This window comes from Vipera berus, assembly GCF_964194415.1.
Source record: "Vipera berus genome assembly, chromosome: 2".
NCBI classification, from domain to species: domain Eukaryota; kingdom Metazoa; phylum Chordata; class Lepidosauria; order Squamata; family Viperidae; genus Vipera; species Vipera berus.
The window spans coordinates 286,928,319-286,946,706 of NC_138203.1; the positions used below are offsets into that span (position 1 = coordinate 286,928,319).

The following is an 18,388-nucleotide window of genomic DNA, read 5'->3' on the forward strand; positions in this document are numbered from 1 at the left end:
AATGTGGATTTTGGAATATAGAAAGTAACCAATAGTGATTACTTTGTAAATATAAACCCAGACAACATGCTATTTACCAAATATCAAGATGTTTATATTAAAAAATCAATAAATATTTTTTTAAAAAAAGAAGGGGCCATAGGGTTTCCTCCCTGAGCAGGGGGTTGGAAGGTTAGAAGACCTTCAAGGTCTTGTCCAACTGTGTTAATCTTTTATTCTGTTCTAATTACCCACCTTCCTGAGTGGAGATGGTCCCCTCTAGACAAGGGACACAGTCATAGCAGCAAAATGGCTCTCCTTCCCGAGCTCGCTTGACAAATCCAGGATGACAGGTTTCCACACATTTGGATTGAGGCAAAGACTAAGCCAAGAAATCAGGAATGCCAAAAAAATTTATATTAGGACCCATTATCCATGGAAAATGGAGTAGACAAGAACATTAATTTGGTAGGACTTTACTTACATGATAAACATCTAACTATTTTTTCTACTGGCTGTGAGAAGTTGCAGTTTCTTTATATACGTCCTCACTTTTGCTTCTAGCAGATCACTTTGCAATAAAAAAAACTTTTCTACTTAATAAAGTGTGGAGGGATGGAACTGAGGCAAGCATTAAGTGACACCCAGTGGCTTCTTTCTCATGGCTGTATCAACATGCATTCCTCCTGTCTTCAGACCTCCATTGTTTTAATGTATGATTATCTGTTCATATTAAATGTTAGAATAAAACCGATTCTAAAAGATTTATTATTTTTTACTCCATAAGATTTATTAAAATAGAATAAAACTGTGATGAAGAAAAAACTTCTGATTAGTAGGATCTGCAAAGATTTCTTAAGGACTTCGTAAAACATTGCAATACTGCTCCCCTTTGAGAGTAGTTCAAAACAGTCCTCCATTATAGATTCAAAAGAAAAATTCCTTCCAAATTAGGTTTGTCAACCTTAAATGGGATGTTATTTTTTTAATTTGTACATTTATTTGTGCAATTCATATGGCTGCCATGCTGGTGGAATAAGATTATAAGTGACCACCTATTTTTTGGAACTGTTATGACAAGAAATGGAGAAGAGATCATGAGAACGTGACCCTCAAACAGGATAAGTCGGGGATCTTTTGCTGCAGCAATTGGGATGAGTATGACCCTTGTGTCAGAAAGGTATTTCTAAGACTCAGCTATATATCCAAGAAAAATCCTTTCTGTTTAATAACAACAATTTGGTGACACCACCTGATAAAGAAAGATGGACTTACTTTTATTATTAGCTATGTTTTCAGCATCCTTTTTGCTCAGAGAGTCTTAAAGTAGCTAACAATCAAGATTAACTCTTGCATTCAATGGGTTTTTCAGATGAAGTGTTCTCTTAAAAGTCAAAGGCCAAAACTAAGTACAATTTGTATTAGTGGCGAATATCTATAGCTGGGGTTGTAGGGTGAGGGCGAAAGGTTCATTCTCCAATCTTGTGGGTTGGTTTCCTAATGTTTCATTACCAGGCTAATAACATCTTCAGCGGAGTTTAGGAGATGTCAGTGTCCGTGTTCTTCTGTTATAAGGGCTTCAGGTGTCGGTGTGTCAAGTGAGGGTCTTGTGATGGGTCTTGTCATTGGTCAGGTGTCAGTCATCAGTGAGTCTTGTGATGGGTCTTGTCATGGGGAGGTTACAACAGGTCAGGGTCATTGGGAGGTGAACTGCTAGTGGCGGGGCTTGCATGGGTTGATTGAGGTTTGGTGCTGTCTCTGGTTGGCTGTGTGGTTGATTCTGAGGGGTTCATAGGCTGGTTGTAGGTCAATGTGTCTGTTAATGGAACTGCTTGTGGAATGCCAGGCTTCAATGAACTCATGAGCATGGTGGGTGATAGCATGGCTGATAATCCAAGACCCATCACAAGATCCTCACTTGACACACCCATACTTGAGGCCTTTATAAACAGAAGAACACTGCCACTGACAGTGTTCTGCTGAGGATGTTACCTAGCCTGGTAATGAAACATTCGAAAACCAACCCAGAAGCTCAGAAAACTAACCTTCATTCCCGTAAGTACAATTCCCTTTCAGATTGTCTCTCATTATGTCCCATACCAGAAAAGGCTCTTTTTGATCAAAGTCATCGTTCAGTGCTTCATTTTTTCTGGGTCAGGGTATTATCTCATTTGACAACAGCCATTATAATTTCAGATGAACTGAAAGCCTTGGACTTACTTCCTAGGAACAAAAGACCTATTGCTCTATCCCAGTGGGGTGAAAGAGAAGCATGGCTGACTCGGGCTAGGTCTGGGCTGCTGAAAACATTACAGACCTGCATTTTCAGGGGACACTGGCACCCAACCAGAGTAAACTAAATCATAATTCCAAAGCTTACTTTCCACCAACAGGACTTCCATCTGCTCTTGACTGAATTCCATCAGATTCAGTCTGACACCAAACTAAGACACCACTAAACAAAAAATGCCTCCTTCTTTGATAAGGAACAAGTGAGGATATCAGCAGCACAATCCCAGCACCTGATAGCCTCACTCACCAGTTTTATACAGTTTAACAATTTCATTATTCAATCATGGTGACTATGAAATGGATCATATGGCTTTGGACAATAGCGAGAAGACACAAATATTTCTCCCACCTTGTTGAGCAGCTTTAGCTCTATAAGAGCATCTTGTTTGATAATAAGTCTCTGTCTTTCAAAACTCCCCATTTGTACTTCACTGGAACTCTGCCTGGGAATAACCACAAAGCCCATGATGTCCATATCTGCTGCTGGATCTCCATTTTGGTCCAAGTACAGTTTAAACAGGGAAAAATTGCAAAACTCATTCTTATCCAGAAAGGGATGAAACTAGAAGGGAAATATCCACAAATTTGAAAAGCAGAAACCGTGATTACTTATCTCACATCTTTCTTCTACAGTTGTCTATATTGCAAATATGGTGAACTGGGAGAAGAATCATTACCATTATCTTCAAAAGTGAAAAACAAAATTTCAGCAAAATTTCTCAATCATATATTGACAAAATATACATTGACTAATATTTCTTCTATATAACTATAAAAATTGGTCAATTATACAAGAATATCCTAGAGCAAGTCACAAATTAACAAGCATTAAAAACCCCCAAAAGATTAGTCATAAGTATATTGTTATCCTTGCAAACAACTGGGTGATTTCCAGAAAACATGGATTTATTAAGAAGAAAATTGTCAGGCAAATCTTCTTCCAGGTAGACCAGATGGGAAGCATGGCCAGATGAGCTAATTCTATTTTATTGTAAGGCTACCTTAATAGAATCCATAAATCTGAAAATACGTTTATCCCACCAATTAATATATGTGTACTGGTCACCAATTATTATAAATTAGTAATAATATCAGTGTTTTAATCATTTCATAATAATCAAAAATCATTATTATTAATCAACCAACCAGAAGAAACAGATGAACTCTTTGCCAACCAGTTAACAAATCTATGCAGGAAGCACACCACAGTAGTAATGGGAGACTTCAACTATCCAGATATCAACTGGGAGACAAACTCTGCAGTGAGTGGGAGATCAAACAGATTCCTCACCAACCTAGTCAACAACTTTGTCACCCAAAAGGTGGAGGAGGGAACTAGACGCAAAGCTATACTGGTCTTAATCCTTACAAATAGAGAAAAAGTGATAGAGGGAATCGAAATTGCCAGAACTTTGGGTGAAAGTGACAACATCATACTGGAATTTAATGTAATGCGAACACTAGCAGTAGAAAACAATCCAACCAATGTCCTAAACTTCAAAAGAGCTGACTTTGACAAGCTCAAAGAGAACCTAGGAAAGATCCCATGGGTGAAAATCCTAAAGTGGAAAACAAGCCAAGAAGCATGGGAAACCCTGAAAAACATGATCACAAAAGCCCATATCAGTACAATACCACTGAGAAAGAAAAACAAGAAATCCAAGAAGAAACCAACATGGCTGCACAAAGATCCCACTAACAAACTAAAAGACAAAAAGGACAAATGCAAAAAATGGAAAGAGGGGCACATAGCCAAGACAGATTATCAGCAGACAGCCAGAACATGCAAAGAAGAAGTCAGGGAAAAAAGGGTCAGAATGAACAAACACTTGCAACAGAAATCAAGGACAATAAAAAAGTTTCTTCCAACACATCAACAACAAGAAAAATGTCAAGGAAACTGTAGGCCCACTAAAGAGAGAATTCACACAAAAAGAAACCATAGCCCAACACACAGACCAAAATAACAACAACAACAACAAAAACCCACTGCAAAAGACATACTGGAAACAAAAATTAAAATAAGCAAGAAAATGGTAAGAGAACACCTATCCAATCTTGATGAATACAAATCACCAGGACCTGACAGATTACATCCCAGAGTCCTGAAAGAGGTGGCAGATGTTACCTAAGAACTATTGCACCACATCTTCCACAAATCCTGGAGCACCAAGGAAGAACCAGACGATTGTAAAAGGGGTGATATGGTCCCCATCTTCAAGAAAGGAAGCTACAGACCAATCAGTTTAACATCAATACCTGGGAAAATCCTAGAAAAAAATAATAAAAAAACAGATCTGTGAAAAACTAGAAGCAAACAAAGTCATAACTAGCAGCCATCAGGGGTTTGTTAAAAACAGATCATGCCAGACCATCCTGATCTCATTCTTCAATAAAGTGACTAAACTAGTAGACCAGTGAAATGCAGTGGACGTAGTATACCTAGATTTCAGTAAGGCATTTGACAAAGTAGACCACAACTTAGTCCTTGGTAAGCTAGAAAAAGGTGGAATAGACAACATCACTACCAGATGGATCTGTAACTGGCTAACAAACCATACTCAATGAGTAGTCCTCAATGGCACTACACCCACATGGAGAGAACTAAGCATTGGGGTACCACAATGTTCCTTCTTAGGTCCAGTACTCTTCAATATCTTCATCAGTGACTTAGATAAAAGAATAGAAGGGGAACTCATCAAATTCGCAGATGACACCAAACTAGCAGGAGTAGCCAATACCCCAGAAGACAAACACAGGATCCAAAAAGATCTTCACCAACTTGAACAATGGGCCCTATCCAACAAAATGACTTTCAATGTGGAGAAAAGCAAAGTCATACATTTAGGCAGGAAAAACCAAAGGCACAAATACAGATTGGGTGAGACCTGGCTTAAAAACCGTGACTGTGAGAGGGATCTTGGAGTCCTAGTGGACGATCACTTGACTATGAGCCAGCAGTGTGCAGCAGCAAACAAAAAAGCTAAAAAATACTGGGTTGTATAAACCGAGGCATAGAATCAAGATCATGAGAAGTACTATTACCGCTTTATAAAGACCTAGTAAGACCAAACCTAGAATACTGCAGCCAATTTTTGTCACCATACCACAAAGAATATGTTGAGAGTTTGGAAAAAAAATTAAAGAAGAGCAACTAAGATGATCAGGAGCCTGGAGACTAATACATGTGAAGAATGGTTACGGGATTTGGGTCTGGCTAGACTAAGGAAGGGACGCAGTGGCTCAGTGGGTTAGGACGCTGAGCTTGTTGATCAGAAGGTCGACAGTTTGGCGGGTTGAATCCAGAGTGCCGCGTAGCAGAGTGAGCGCCTGTTACTCGTCCCAGCTTCTGCCAAACTAGCAGTTCGAAAGCACGTAAAAATGCAAGTAGAAAAATAGGGACCACTATGGTGGGAAGGTAACAGCGTTCTGTGCGCCTTTGGCGTCTAGTCATGCCGGCCACAGGACCACAGAGACGTCCTCGGACAAGCGCTGGCTCTTCGGCTTTGAAATGGAGATGAGCACCAGCCCCTAGAGTCGGAAACGACTAGCACGCATGTGCGGGGGAACCTTTACCTTTACTTTAGTCTAAGGAAATGAAATAGGGGAGACATGATAACTGTTCCAGTATCTGAGGGCTGCCACAAGGCAGAGGTTGTTCACAAAGCACCAGATGGAAGGACGAGAAACAACGGTTGGAAACTGATCAAAGAGAGAAGCAACCTGGAACTAAGGAGAAATTTCCTGACAGTGAGGTCAATCAACCAGTGGAACAGCTTATCCCAGAAATCATGGGTGCTCCATCACTGGAGATTGGACTGGACATCCACCTGTCTGAGATGATTCAGGTTCTCCTGCTTGAGTGGGGGGCTGGACTGGAAAACCTCCAAGGACCCTTCCAGCTCTATTCTATTCTATTCTATTCTATTCTATTCTATTCTATTCTATTCTATTCTATTCTATTCTATTCTATTCTATTCTGTTCTGTTCTGTTCTGTTCTGTTCTGTTCTGTTCTGTTCTGTTCTGTTCTGTTCTGTTCTGTTCTGTTCTGTTCTGTTCTGTTCCGTTCCGTTCCGTTCCGTTCCGTTCTATTCTATTCTATTCTTGGAGTCCTGGTAGATGATCAGTTAACTATGAGCCAGCAGTGTGTAGCAGCAACCAAAAAAGCTAATACAATCCTGGGTTGTATAAACAGAGGCATAGAATCAAGATCACACAATGTACTAATACCAATTTATAAAGCTCTAGTAAGACCATACCTCGAATACTGCAGCCAATTTTGGTCACCATATCACAAAAAAGATGTTGAGAGTCTGGAAAAAATTCAGAGAAGAGCAACTAAGATGATCAAAGGCCTGGAAACCAAAACGTACAAGGAATGGCTGCAGAAATTGGGTTTGGCCAGTCTAAAGAAGAAATAAGGGAGAGATGTTAACAGTATTCCAGTATCTGAGTGGCTGCTACAAAGAAGAGGGGGTAAGTTTGTTCACCAGAGCACCAGAGGGAAGGACGAGAAACAATGGTTGGAAGCTGATCAAGGAGAGAAGCAACCTGGAATTAAGGAGAAACTTCCTGACAGTGAGGACAAGCAACCAATGGAACAGCTTACCCCCAGAAATCATGGGCGCTCCATTGCTGGAAGTTTTAAAAAAGAGACTGGACAATCACCTGTCTGAGATGGTATAGGTCCTCCTGCTTGAGCAGGTGGTTGGACTATAAGATCACCAAGGTCCCTTCCAGCTCTATTCTATTCTAATGATAATATCATTAATGATTTGGATAAAAGGAATTCAATGTCTTTCAACTGTCAGCTGATATGAAATTTTGAGTGTAAATAGATTCCAGAGAGAGAGAATTTCCCTGAGGATGGGCTCCAGAGTGAGTCTGAAAGCTTGGAAGATTAAACCTCTGGTCCAGGTGACCAACTCAGATTGAATCCTACTAAATGTATATCTTAGAAACAGATATAAAATTCAAAGCACTTTGTGCAGGGCTACCAAAATGAGCTGGAAAAAAAAGCTTCTGAGTGAAATTTAAGACAGAGACAAGTGCAAAGTTCTTTACCTAAAAGAAGAAAAATGAGATGTACAGGAAGACGAATGCGGAATATCAAATTTTATAAGAATATATGTGAGAATGCTCTCAAAATAGCAGTTGAGTGCAAACTGTATGTGAGTCGGCAATGTGATATTCATAGGCAAATGGATCCATGAGAATTTTAGGAGTGTATATTCTGATTTGGGGAGACACCAAATAAAGTACAAGGTCCCTTAAAAAGACGTGTACATGGAGAAGACATTGTGGAAAACCAGAATCAACTTTAGGGAATGGCAATGAAATCAAGGAAGAAATCAAGCAAGCTGATCTTAACCTTGAGAAAAATACAACAAGGAGAAGATCCATGTTGTGTCTGGAAAATTTGTAATCTGATAGTATCTTTTCCAACTTTCAAAAACTTTTAGTTGGAGAAGGGAGAATACAGCACTCTTCCAATACCTGAAAGATGTCAATGGAAGCTTAAGAGCTTTTCACTGTTATTCCAGAACATCAGACATGGAATAGTGAACTCAAGACTTACAAGAGAGGAGATTCTAGCTCCATGAGAGGAAAGACATCTTAAAAGAAGGAGCAGTTTTTGCACTGAGCCAGGGAACCTCTGAGCTTGTGTGCCCTTTACCGATTGTTATAAAGCGAAAACCCATCAGCCATCATCAGTCAGAAAAAACTCAAACTGGGATTCCTGCAGAGAGGAGGGTTTGATCATCTCAGAAAAGAGGCTAGATTGTCTTAGGATCTTAGGGGGCTTAGATCATCTCAGAGAGAAGGCTAGATTGTCTCAGGGTCTCACAGTTTCCTTCAAAGTTTTGAAGGTAACATTCTATGATAATAATAAAGTTGGAAGGTACCTTGGAGGTCATTTAGTCCAACCCCCTGCTCAGGCAGGAAACCCTATATCATTTCAGACCGATGGCTGTCCAGTCTCTTCTTAAAAACTTCCAGTGTTGGAGCATTCAACACTTCTGGAGGAAGGTTGTTCCACTGGTTAACTAGGTGGTACCTAGTAGTAACTGTGAGAGGGATCTCGGAGTCTTAGTAGACAATCACTTCAATATGAGCCAGCAGTGTGCTGCAGCTGCCAAAAAAGCCAACACAGTGCTAGGCTGCATTAACAGAGGGATAGAATCAAGATCAAGTGAAGTACTAATACCAGTTTACAATGCTTTGGTAAGGCCACACCTGGAATACTGCATCCAGTTTTGGTCACCACGATGTAAAAAAGATGTCGAGACTCTAGAAAGGGTACAGAGAAGAGCAACAAAGATGATTAGGGGGCTGGAGGCTAAAACATATAGGGAACGGTTGCTGGAATTGGGTATGTGTAGTCTAATGAAGAGAAGGGTGAGGGGTGACATGATAGCAGTGTTCCAATATCTCAGGGGCTACCACAAAGAAGAGGGAGTCAAGCTATTCTCCAAAGCACCTGAAAGCAGGACAAGAAGCAACGGATGGAAACTAGTCAAGGAGAGAAGCAACCTAGAACTAAGGAGAAACTTCCTGACAGTTAGAACAATTAACCAGTGGAACAACCTGCCTCCAGAGGTGGTGAATGCTCCAACACTGGAGGTTTTTAAGAAGAGACTGGACAGCCATTTGCCTGAAATGGTATAGGGTTTCCTGCCTGAGCAGGGGGTTGGACTAGATGACCTCCAAGGTCCCTTCCAACTTTATATTATTATTATTATTATTATTATTATTATTATTATTATTATTATTATTATTATTATTATTATTATTATTATTATTATTATTATTATTATTATTATTATTAAATGAGGACCCAGATTGTTGGGGGGCAATAAGCTGACTTTGTAATAATGCCGCTTGGGGGGGGGGGCTGAAAGCCCTAATAAGCAGGCATATACATAGAATGAAGGCTATTGCTAAGCACATTGATTTGTGCTTTAAATTGTAAGCCGCCCTGAGTCTTCGGAGAAGGGCGGGATATAAATGGGATTTTAAAAAAAATCCATTGGCCTTTTGCAGCAGAAGAGGCTGAAAAAGTTCCCCTCCTTCTCCTTTGGATTCCTTCTGCAAAGGAATTACGTTTGATGGATCTTTGTTGGAGCCCCATACCTGCCATGGCTGAAGCCTTGGAGCCTCCAATCTCTCTTTGACCTCTTTCCTTCTCCTCCTGGATTTGGAGGCATATGCAGCATTCAAGGCATGGGCCAGGGTCTTAACAATAGTGTAAATTTTTTGATGACTTTTGATCAACATGCGGCTTGTTTTATTCTCCACGGATGCTTTTTGGGTGCATCTTCTCCGGCCTTTGACAGAAAAGGAATGCTTTGAAAAAGAACATTGGAAAGAGCAATCTTGATATTTCCGTTCTACTAAAAAATGCTTTTCTAAGACATCAATTTTGGGCTCTTTTTTCAACTGAAAAGGAAAACCCCAAACACTATGGATATATTTAAACAATTTGTTCCTTTCCAAGGAATATTTTGCAAATAATGTGAGGATCCACACTTTCCCTTCTATGGGTCCTGGCAAACAGATAAATGTTACATGGAAAGGAAGAACTCTTTCCAAAAGAGGAACATGTTCCATGAAGTGAACAAAGACATTGACTTGTCTCCATTTAGAGATGGCCTGCCTGAGGGGGGCAGTGGGTTGAGTTGTTGAGAATTGTTGTGATATAGCAACACAAATTCCATTCCTGACCAGCATACGATTAAAAGTCCTCATGAAATTCTCTCCATTTTCTGTGTCTGAAGTGAAGAGACCAACCAAAGTCCATCTGTGGTAGAGGAGAAGTTGGACAATTCCTGGGTAGTGGATCCCTTGTTTGGGGAGCGTCTGATGAAAAAAAGGGAATTGGCTTTTATCACTCAGAGCCTCTGAAACAATTTCATAACTGATCTGAAAAAAAGAAGAAGAATGCTGTCTTAAGTTTGGGGTAAGATAAAGTCCAAAATATTAGCTTTTAATAATTCCAACTTGGTCCTCACAAATATACTAATTTATGATTGATAAGCTATGAGGCCCTATAAAGATAAGAATATAATATGCAGACCATCATTAAAACCATATAAAAAAATGAAAGAACAAATTATAAAGAAAGAACAAGAATAAAGAGTTCAGATCACACTACTGTATCACCTCTAAAAGGTACCAGAATATGATCCTCATATGTGTACCTGAACTGAAGTATTTTGTTCAAATAAAGGACTGTATTGTATGCATTTTTTTAAAAAAATGCATACAATACAGGAGATACATTGAGACTCTAGAAAGAGTGCTGAGAAGAGCAACAAAGATAATCAGTGGACTGGAAGGTAAAACATATAAAGAATGGTTGCTGGAATTCGGTATATCTAGTTTAATGAAGAGAAGGACTAGGGGAGACATGATAGCAGTCTTCCAATATCTCAGGGGTTCTCACAAATAAGAGAGAGTCAGGCTATTCCCCAAAGCACCTAATGGCAGGACAAGAAGCAATGGATGGAAACTAAGCAAGGAGAGAAGCAACCTAAAACTAAGGAGAAATTTCCTGATAGTTAGAACAATTAATCAGTGGAACAATCGACCTCCAGAATTTGTGAATGCTCCCAGTTTTTAAAAAGAGACTGGACAACCATTTCTGTGAAATGTATAGGGTGGGACTAGAAGATCTCCAAGGTCCCTTCCAACTCTGTAATTCTATTCTATTCTATTCTATTCTATTCTATTCTATTCTATTCTATTCTATTCCATTCCATTCCATTCCATTCCATTCCATTCCATTCCATTCCATTCCATTCCATTCCATTCCATTCCATTCCATTCTATTCTATTCTATTCTATTCTATTCTATTCTATTCTATTCTATTCTATTCTATTCTATTCTATTCTATTCTATTCTATTCTATTCTATTCTATTCTATTCTATTCTAAATGATATACAGATTAAGGGCTTCCCATCATCACTCTCCTTTTGAACAGAAGACTCTTTGATTGGTCGCAGAGCTTCTCCTCACTTTCCCAAGTGTGTAGCAGAAATCCAAAAAACAATGGGGATTGTGGGAACGGCCAGAATTTGGTCTCCCAAGAATTTGGTTTTTCACCCTTCAGCCTTTCCAGACCCCACCCCCCTAATGAGCCTCCCTGTTTGTTTCAGTGAGAGCACACTCTCCTGGCTCATAGGCAGGCTGGTATGTGGGAGGTTTGGGAAATGCTATGATAAAGCTTTCACATACATCTTTTGGTACCTTGTTTTTGTGTGATCTCATAGGCACCTGAGTAATCCTTATTATGTATCCAATTATTTCTATGTACCCTATTTTGTATGAGACTGATGAAGTTTTTTGTAATGTTGGAGGTGAATAAAAGTTCAGCGGGCAGTGCTCAAGGGAGTACTTTTCAGGAGATGAGGCTGCCTGGCTGGTTCAGGACAACTCTATCGACCCGGGTCTGATTTTCTTTTCCCTTCAGGGGATGGTGTCATGAGAGGATATCACTTCTTTGATCCTTGCCTACTCCCCATGAGTGAATCCTGATCCGTAGACATTTCACCTACAATGCCCCTAGTGAAAAGCAACTCTTGAATTCCATAGAGAAGATACAGTGGGATCTATTGTGCACTCCTCCACTCACTTTACCAGATATAATATCAAACACACAAACCTGTGAGAGTTTCTGGGTGCCTGCTAAAATTGACATCTGGATGGAGATGTCACTAGCAGCTGCATCAAGAAGAGCCAATAGGTTGTCCTTCCTTCCACAGCTGAAGTTGGGAACATTGGCTTCTCCAGTAGAAAGTATGTCCAGCAAGGCACCTGAAGTGCCAAGGGGGTTCAAATAATCATCATGGAGGTTGTAGCCAAGAGTAAGATTTTGCAGGAGCTGTGGTTTCTTGTTGATCACTTCAAAGGCAAACATGAAGCGGAGGCTTCTACTCATATCATGAAATGTCCTACTGTAAAAAAAGTATTCATGTAAAAAAAAATAAAAAATATAAAAAACTTATTATAAAAAAAGTATTCATGTCATCATCATCATTAACAACAACAGCAACAACATTTTTTTTAAAAAAATATTCTTCTTTGTATCCTTGGCTTTGAGTCTAAAGCCAATACCAATGATAGTGTTCCTTTACCATATAATTTTTATTAATGTTCAGAAGATGGGATGGAAATTCACCCCCACCAGGTTTAATAATTACAAATATATCATTTTTGTAGTACTGTTGATTTTCATTTCTCCAATATCTAGATTTCAAAACAATTCAGTCTTTAAAGTGGAAGCACCATAAAAGGAAGAGGCTTTGTCATAACCAATTATTATTATTTTCTATTTAATCCACTTTTCTGTATAATCCTATTGCGTCTTAAGCCAATATTGACTGAAAAAAAACAGGTAAATGACAGTCACCCATCATCACCATTTAATATTTCTGAATGTTGAGTAGATGGGATTGAGGTAGTTTTCCACTGGAATTAAAAAACATAGACTCACCATCATATATATTATGTATAATAGTACTAATTTTCATCAGCCCACTAATCAGGTTGCAAAATAATTCAATAATAATGAGGACCCAGATTGTTGGGGGCAATAAGCTGACTTTGTAATAATGCCGCTTGGGGGGGGGGGCGAAAACCCTAATAAGCAGGCATATACATAGAATGAAGGCTATTGCTAAGCACATTGATTTGTGCTTTAAATTGTAAGCCGCCCTGAGTCTTCGGAGAAGGGCGGGATATAAATGGGATTAAAAATAATAATAATAATAATAATAATTCAGAATGGAACCATCAGAAAAGGATGTTTCGTAAGTGACCCAGAAAAAACAACTCTAAAAACAAATCGTCTCTATTTCTATAAGAGCCGGGGATTGAACATCAATGAGCACTTGCAAAAATGGAGAAAAGGACTGGGCAAAGAAAATTGCAACCCTTTTAAAAATACTCAGTAAACAAAACTCAGTATCCAAGTGTTGAACTCTGCGTTGGGCAGCGAGGGGGAAAACAACCTGGACCTCTTTCAGGGTTTGTTTGTTTTTTTCTTGCTCCCTCTTTGGATTTGAGTCTCTTCCCCAAAATAAGACAAAAAAGGGAAGTCACGGAAATCAAAACAATTCATGAAATTAAACCAGTCTTGCAACATACGAGCAAGCGGAATAAGAAGAAAAGAACAAGAGTGTTAGAGAATGGAAATAAAGGGAATCCAACTCCATAACACTCAGTGACTTACGAGTAATGCATTTTATATGGAGCCGTGTTGAAAGGCAACACCACAGGCAAAAATCTGGTTGCACAGAGGACTATGCCAATGAGATGGTCTCCTGAACTGTAATAGTTCCATGGTTTATTTCTATCCTCGTAGAAGAAATTCGGTGGGCACTTTGTTCTAAGCTTCCCAGAGCTTGGCTGGGAAACCAGCAGTATCAGAAGCAGAAGCAGGAGCTCCATAATTCACAGGGCTGAATCAACCCCCTTCCTGTCTCTAAGCAAGAACAGCAGGAAGAGTTACAAGAATTCAAATCAGTCTCACAAAATGGAAATGCCAGTGGTTTTCCTGATTCAGACAGACAAACTAAGCTTCATGTGGAAAGGAGAGAAAGATACATCCAATATCTGGGCCACAAAGAGCATCACCTGTGGAATTTATCCTTTTTCTGATGCAGGATCCCTTCCATGTTGCTTCAGTCTGATGTTTACATCAATGGCAGTCTCTACAGAAGGAGCAGAAGAGGTCTCAAAGACCAGGATGGTAATAATTACAGTGAGAGACTATTCATCCTCTGGGGATTCTGAACTTCTTACAGGGCTTCATGTGAGGAAAGTAGCTGGAGAAAAAATATGTTACTGGAAAGTTATAGATAAACCCCTGGGGAACCCTTCTGTATTGGCTGTAGCTCTTCCTATCAGGACGTGTCCAGTGAGTGATATTAGAGGAAGTCAGTTCAACACCCTGCAAATTGATTTCTGCTGTTCTTCAACATGGCGTCTTGTCCCCAGGGACTGCTAGGGAAGATCAACCAGAGCTATGGAATTTGGTGCAACTCTAGATTGAGGACACTTATCTTAATTGCTGCCTGTCTTCTAATAACCAGGAACCAATCAATTCTCCTGCCTAATGTTAAGAGCAGGGCCTGTTCAGGAAGTTTTTTTTTTGTTATATCTCCATATATCAATCTTAAATTGGATCTGATTTTAAAACTGCTTGTGCCTGAAGTGAAATTTCATTTCCCACTGGTATTAGAAGTACCAAATTTTTGATGAGAGCTGACAAAGCTGACAATTGGATATGTCCAGTTCAGACATGTCAAACTCACGACGTCACGTGACATCGGGCAATGGATTGGAACCTTTTCGCTATTGCCAGCAATGGGGTGGGCGCAACTTTCAGATGATGCGTCCGGCCCACGGGCCGGTAGTTTGACACCTCTGGTCTAGTTTAATAAAGAGAAGGACTAGGGGTGACATGATAGCAGTGTTTCAATATCTCAGGGGTTGCCACAAAGAAGAGAGAGTCAAGCTATCCTCCAAAGCACATGAAGGCAAGACAAGAAGCAATGGATGGAAACTAAGCAAGGAGAGAAGCAAACTAGAACCAAGAAGAAACTTCCTGACAATAAGGACAATTAACCAGAGGAACAGCTTGCCTCCAGAAGTTGTGAATGCTTGAACACTGGAAGTTTTTAAAAAGAGACTGGACAACCATTTGTCTGAAAAGTTTTATAAGGTTTCCTGCCTGACCAAGAGGTTGGACTAGAAGACCTCCAAGGTCCCTTCCAACTCTGTTATTCTATTCTATTCTATTCTATTCTATTCTATTCTATTCTATTCTATTCTATTCTATTCTATTCTATTCTATTCTATTCTATTCTATTCTATTCATCAGAAAAGTGTCAGCCTGTGGACTATATCAGCGTCCATCAGGATTGTTGGGAAGGAAGTCTGAGCTTCCTGAGTTGGAAGAACGTTCTTTGTTGTGCTTTTTTATTACATTTTTGATGTTAGGTGTCCATTTTAAATCTAGAGATATTATAGAAACTAGAAACTTGAAGATCTCTACTGTTGTTATTGTGTTGACTAGTATTGTAGGAGATTGTAGAATAGTAGGGTTTCTCTACTATAGAATAGCAATAGAAAACAATCCAACCAGTGTCTTAAACTTCAAAACAGCTGACTTTAACAAATTCAGAGACAACCTAGGAAAGATCCCATGGATGAAAATCCTAAAGGGAAAAACAACCCAAGAAGCATGGGAAACTCTGAAAAATGTGATCATAAAAGCTCATATCAGCACAATACCACTGAAAATAAAAAACAAGAAATCCAAGAACAAACCAGCATGGTTGAAGAAAGATAACAATAACAAGAAGAAGAAGAAGAAGAAGAAGAAGAAGAAGAAGAAGAAGAAGAAGAAGAAGAAGAAGAAGAAGAAGAAGAAGAAGAAGAAGAAGAAGAAGTTGGAAGGGACCTTGGAGGTCATCTAGTCCAACCCCCTGCTCAGGCAGGAAACCTTATACCATTTCAGGCAAATGGCCGTCCAGTCTCTTCTTAAAAACCTCCAGTATTGGAGCATTCACCATCTTCACCAAGAGCCTTGGTGGAGCAGTGGGCTAATGCCTCCTTAAGTTACACCAGCTGCCTGCAATTATTGCAGGTTCTCATCCCACCAGGCTCAAGGTTGACTCAGCCTTCCATCCTTCCGAGGTAGGTAAAATAAGGACCCAGATTGTTGGGGGCAATAAGCTGACTTTGTAATAATGCCGCTTGGGGGGGGGGCGAAAGCCCTAATAAGCAGGCATATGCATAGAATGAAGGCTATTGCTAAGCACATTTGATTTGTGCTTAGATTGTAAGCCGCCCTGAGTCTTCGGAGAAGGGCGGGATATAAATAGAATTAAAATAAAATAAATAAAATAAAAAATTCTTACCGCTTTATAAAACCCCAGTAAGACCAAACCTGGAATAGTGCAGCCAATTTTGGTCACCATATCACAAAAAAGATGTTGAGAGTTTGGAAAAAAATTCAGAGAAGAGCAACTAAGATGATCAAAAGGTCTGAAGACTAAACCATACGAAGAACGGCTGCAGGACCTGGCTTTGGATAGTATAAAGAAAAGAAGAAATAGGGGAGATATGATAATAGTATTTCTGAGGAGCTGCCACAAAGACGAGTGGGTCATGTTATTCACCAAAACACTAGAGAGAAGGACGGGAAACAATGGTTAGAACCTGATCAAAGAGAGAAGCAGCCTGGAATAAAGGAGAAACTTCCTGACATTGAGGACAGTTAACCAGTGGAACAGCTTGCCTCCAGAAATCGTGGGCGCTCCATCACTGGAGATTTTTAAGGAGAGACTAGACGGTCACTTGTTTGAGATGGTATAGGTTCTCCTGCTTTAGCAGGGGTCTGGACTAGATGACCTCCAAGGTCCCTTCCAGCTCCACTCTATTCTATTCCTAAATCTACTATTATTTCTACAGTTTTGAGTGTATTCAGTTCAAGACTGTTCCAGCTGCGCCACAAGGGTTGTTGCTCGACCTCCCATCTATATGCAGATTCATATGCAGATATAGTAAAATACAGAATTCCATGGTAACACCAAGTTTCTACCCTTCCGCAATGGATCCCCCTCTGAGGAGTTTAGGGTGGGGAAATTGGAGGGGCCAAGCCCCCTGGGCCCTTCTTTTCTGCAAGATTGAAGGGCCAGCCTGCAGTGCATCACACACAGCTTCCTGTGGAGCCCCTCCTACCTCAGACATCACACAGAGAACGTTGGCATTGAATATTATTAACTCAATGTTAATAATATTAAGGGCTTGCAATCCTTAAATAAAGTTGTAAAACTCCTTGGTTTGTTTGTGTGTGTGTGTGTGTGTGTGCGTGCGTGCGCATGGATGGGAACTAGGACAACAAGGTTTGGCTTTAAGCCTAACCTTGTTTTCCATGACTTATAAAAACTTTGCTACATTCAGTCTGTTTTTTACACAGCAAAAACGAAGCTAATCAAGATTTAAAAGATACACCCGGATTTTAACCCTGACTTTAAATTTTACTTTGATGATACTAGTTTCATCACAGGGGTGGAGGGGGGGAGTGTGCAAGGTACATGGCAGGATATCCAATCATCTGCCATCTCCAGCCAAGTTCTCCTGACATCTTTATTAGCCTGGCGGTTAATGCAATGTGCCAACATCCCATATCAGAACTTTTCTTGTGCCTCCCCTCATTTTCCCCACTCACTGCATCTTTTACGAAGCCCTTTCCTCAATGTGTGTCCTACCCCCTCCCAAATTTCTCTCCCAAGTGCCTGCCTGTTACTGAGGTGTTTACCACCTTCGCTAAAGCCAGGATACAAAACTGAAATTGTAAAACTGTGAGTTCACCTTCTTGATTACTGATCCAGATGATGTCATCCCAGAGAGTTCCCTACTGAGTTTTGGGCAAACACATTGTATGAAAGAGGGAGAGCCCATGCCCTCCCTCTTTCATGGGTTCCATTGTCCAACTGCTTGAAAGGTTAGGAGAGTCATCTTGTACTCTGGTCCTTCCTTCCTTCCTTCCTTCCTTCCTTCCTTCCTTCCTTCCTTCCTTCCTTCCTTCCTTCCTTCCTTCCTTCCTTCCTTCCTTCCTTCCTTCTTCTAAAGATACCAATATATTTTCTGAAGACTATTTCCACCTCTCTTCATAATTCTTATTTTACCTTCCATTCATAGCATTCAAGAATTTCAAGAGGTCAGTAATGTTGCACCTCCTGCTCAGAAAAGGAATTGAATCAAATCGAATCAGAATAGAGCTGGAAGGGACCTTGTAGGTCTTCTAGACCATCCCACTGCTTAAGCAGGAGACCCTCTACCATCTCAGACAAGTGACTGTCCGGTCTCTTCTTAAGAACCTCCAGTGATGGAGCACCCACAACATCTGAAGCAAAGCTTTTCCACTGGTTAATTGTCCTCACTGTCAGGAAGTTCCTCCTTAATTCCAGGTTGCTTGATCAGTTTCCATCCATTGTTTCTTGTCCTGCTTTCACATGCTTTGGAAAATAGCTTGACTCCCTCTTCTTTGTGGCAGCCCCTGAGATACTGGAATACTGCCCATCATGCCATCCCTAGTCCT

At 40.1% G+C, this 18,388-nt stretch overlaps 1 protein-coding gene across 1 annotated transcript in view; it reads right to left on the bottom strand.

Annotated features, from left to right (window-relative positions):
- Positions 1-2,548: 2,548 nt before the first annotated feature.
- The window catches only part of LOC308663064 (vomeronasal type-2 receptor 26-like), a gene marked incomplete at both ends in the record, with an annotated part of 83,334 nt that continues 67,494 nt past the window's right edge, over positions 2,549-18,388 (bottom strand). Inside the window, one exon of the mRNA XM_081319209.1 lies at positions 2,549-2,833. Within this exon, the coding sequence (XP_081175335.1) occupies positions 2,549-2,833 (285 nt within the window). The remainder of the gene's footprint in view (positions 2,834-18,388) is intronic.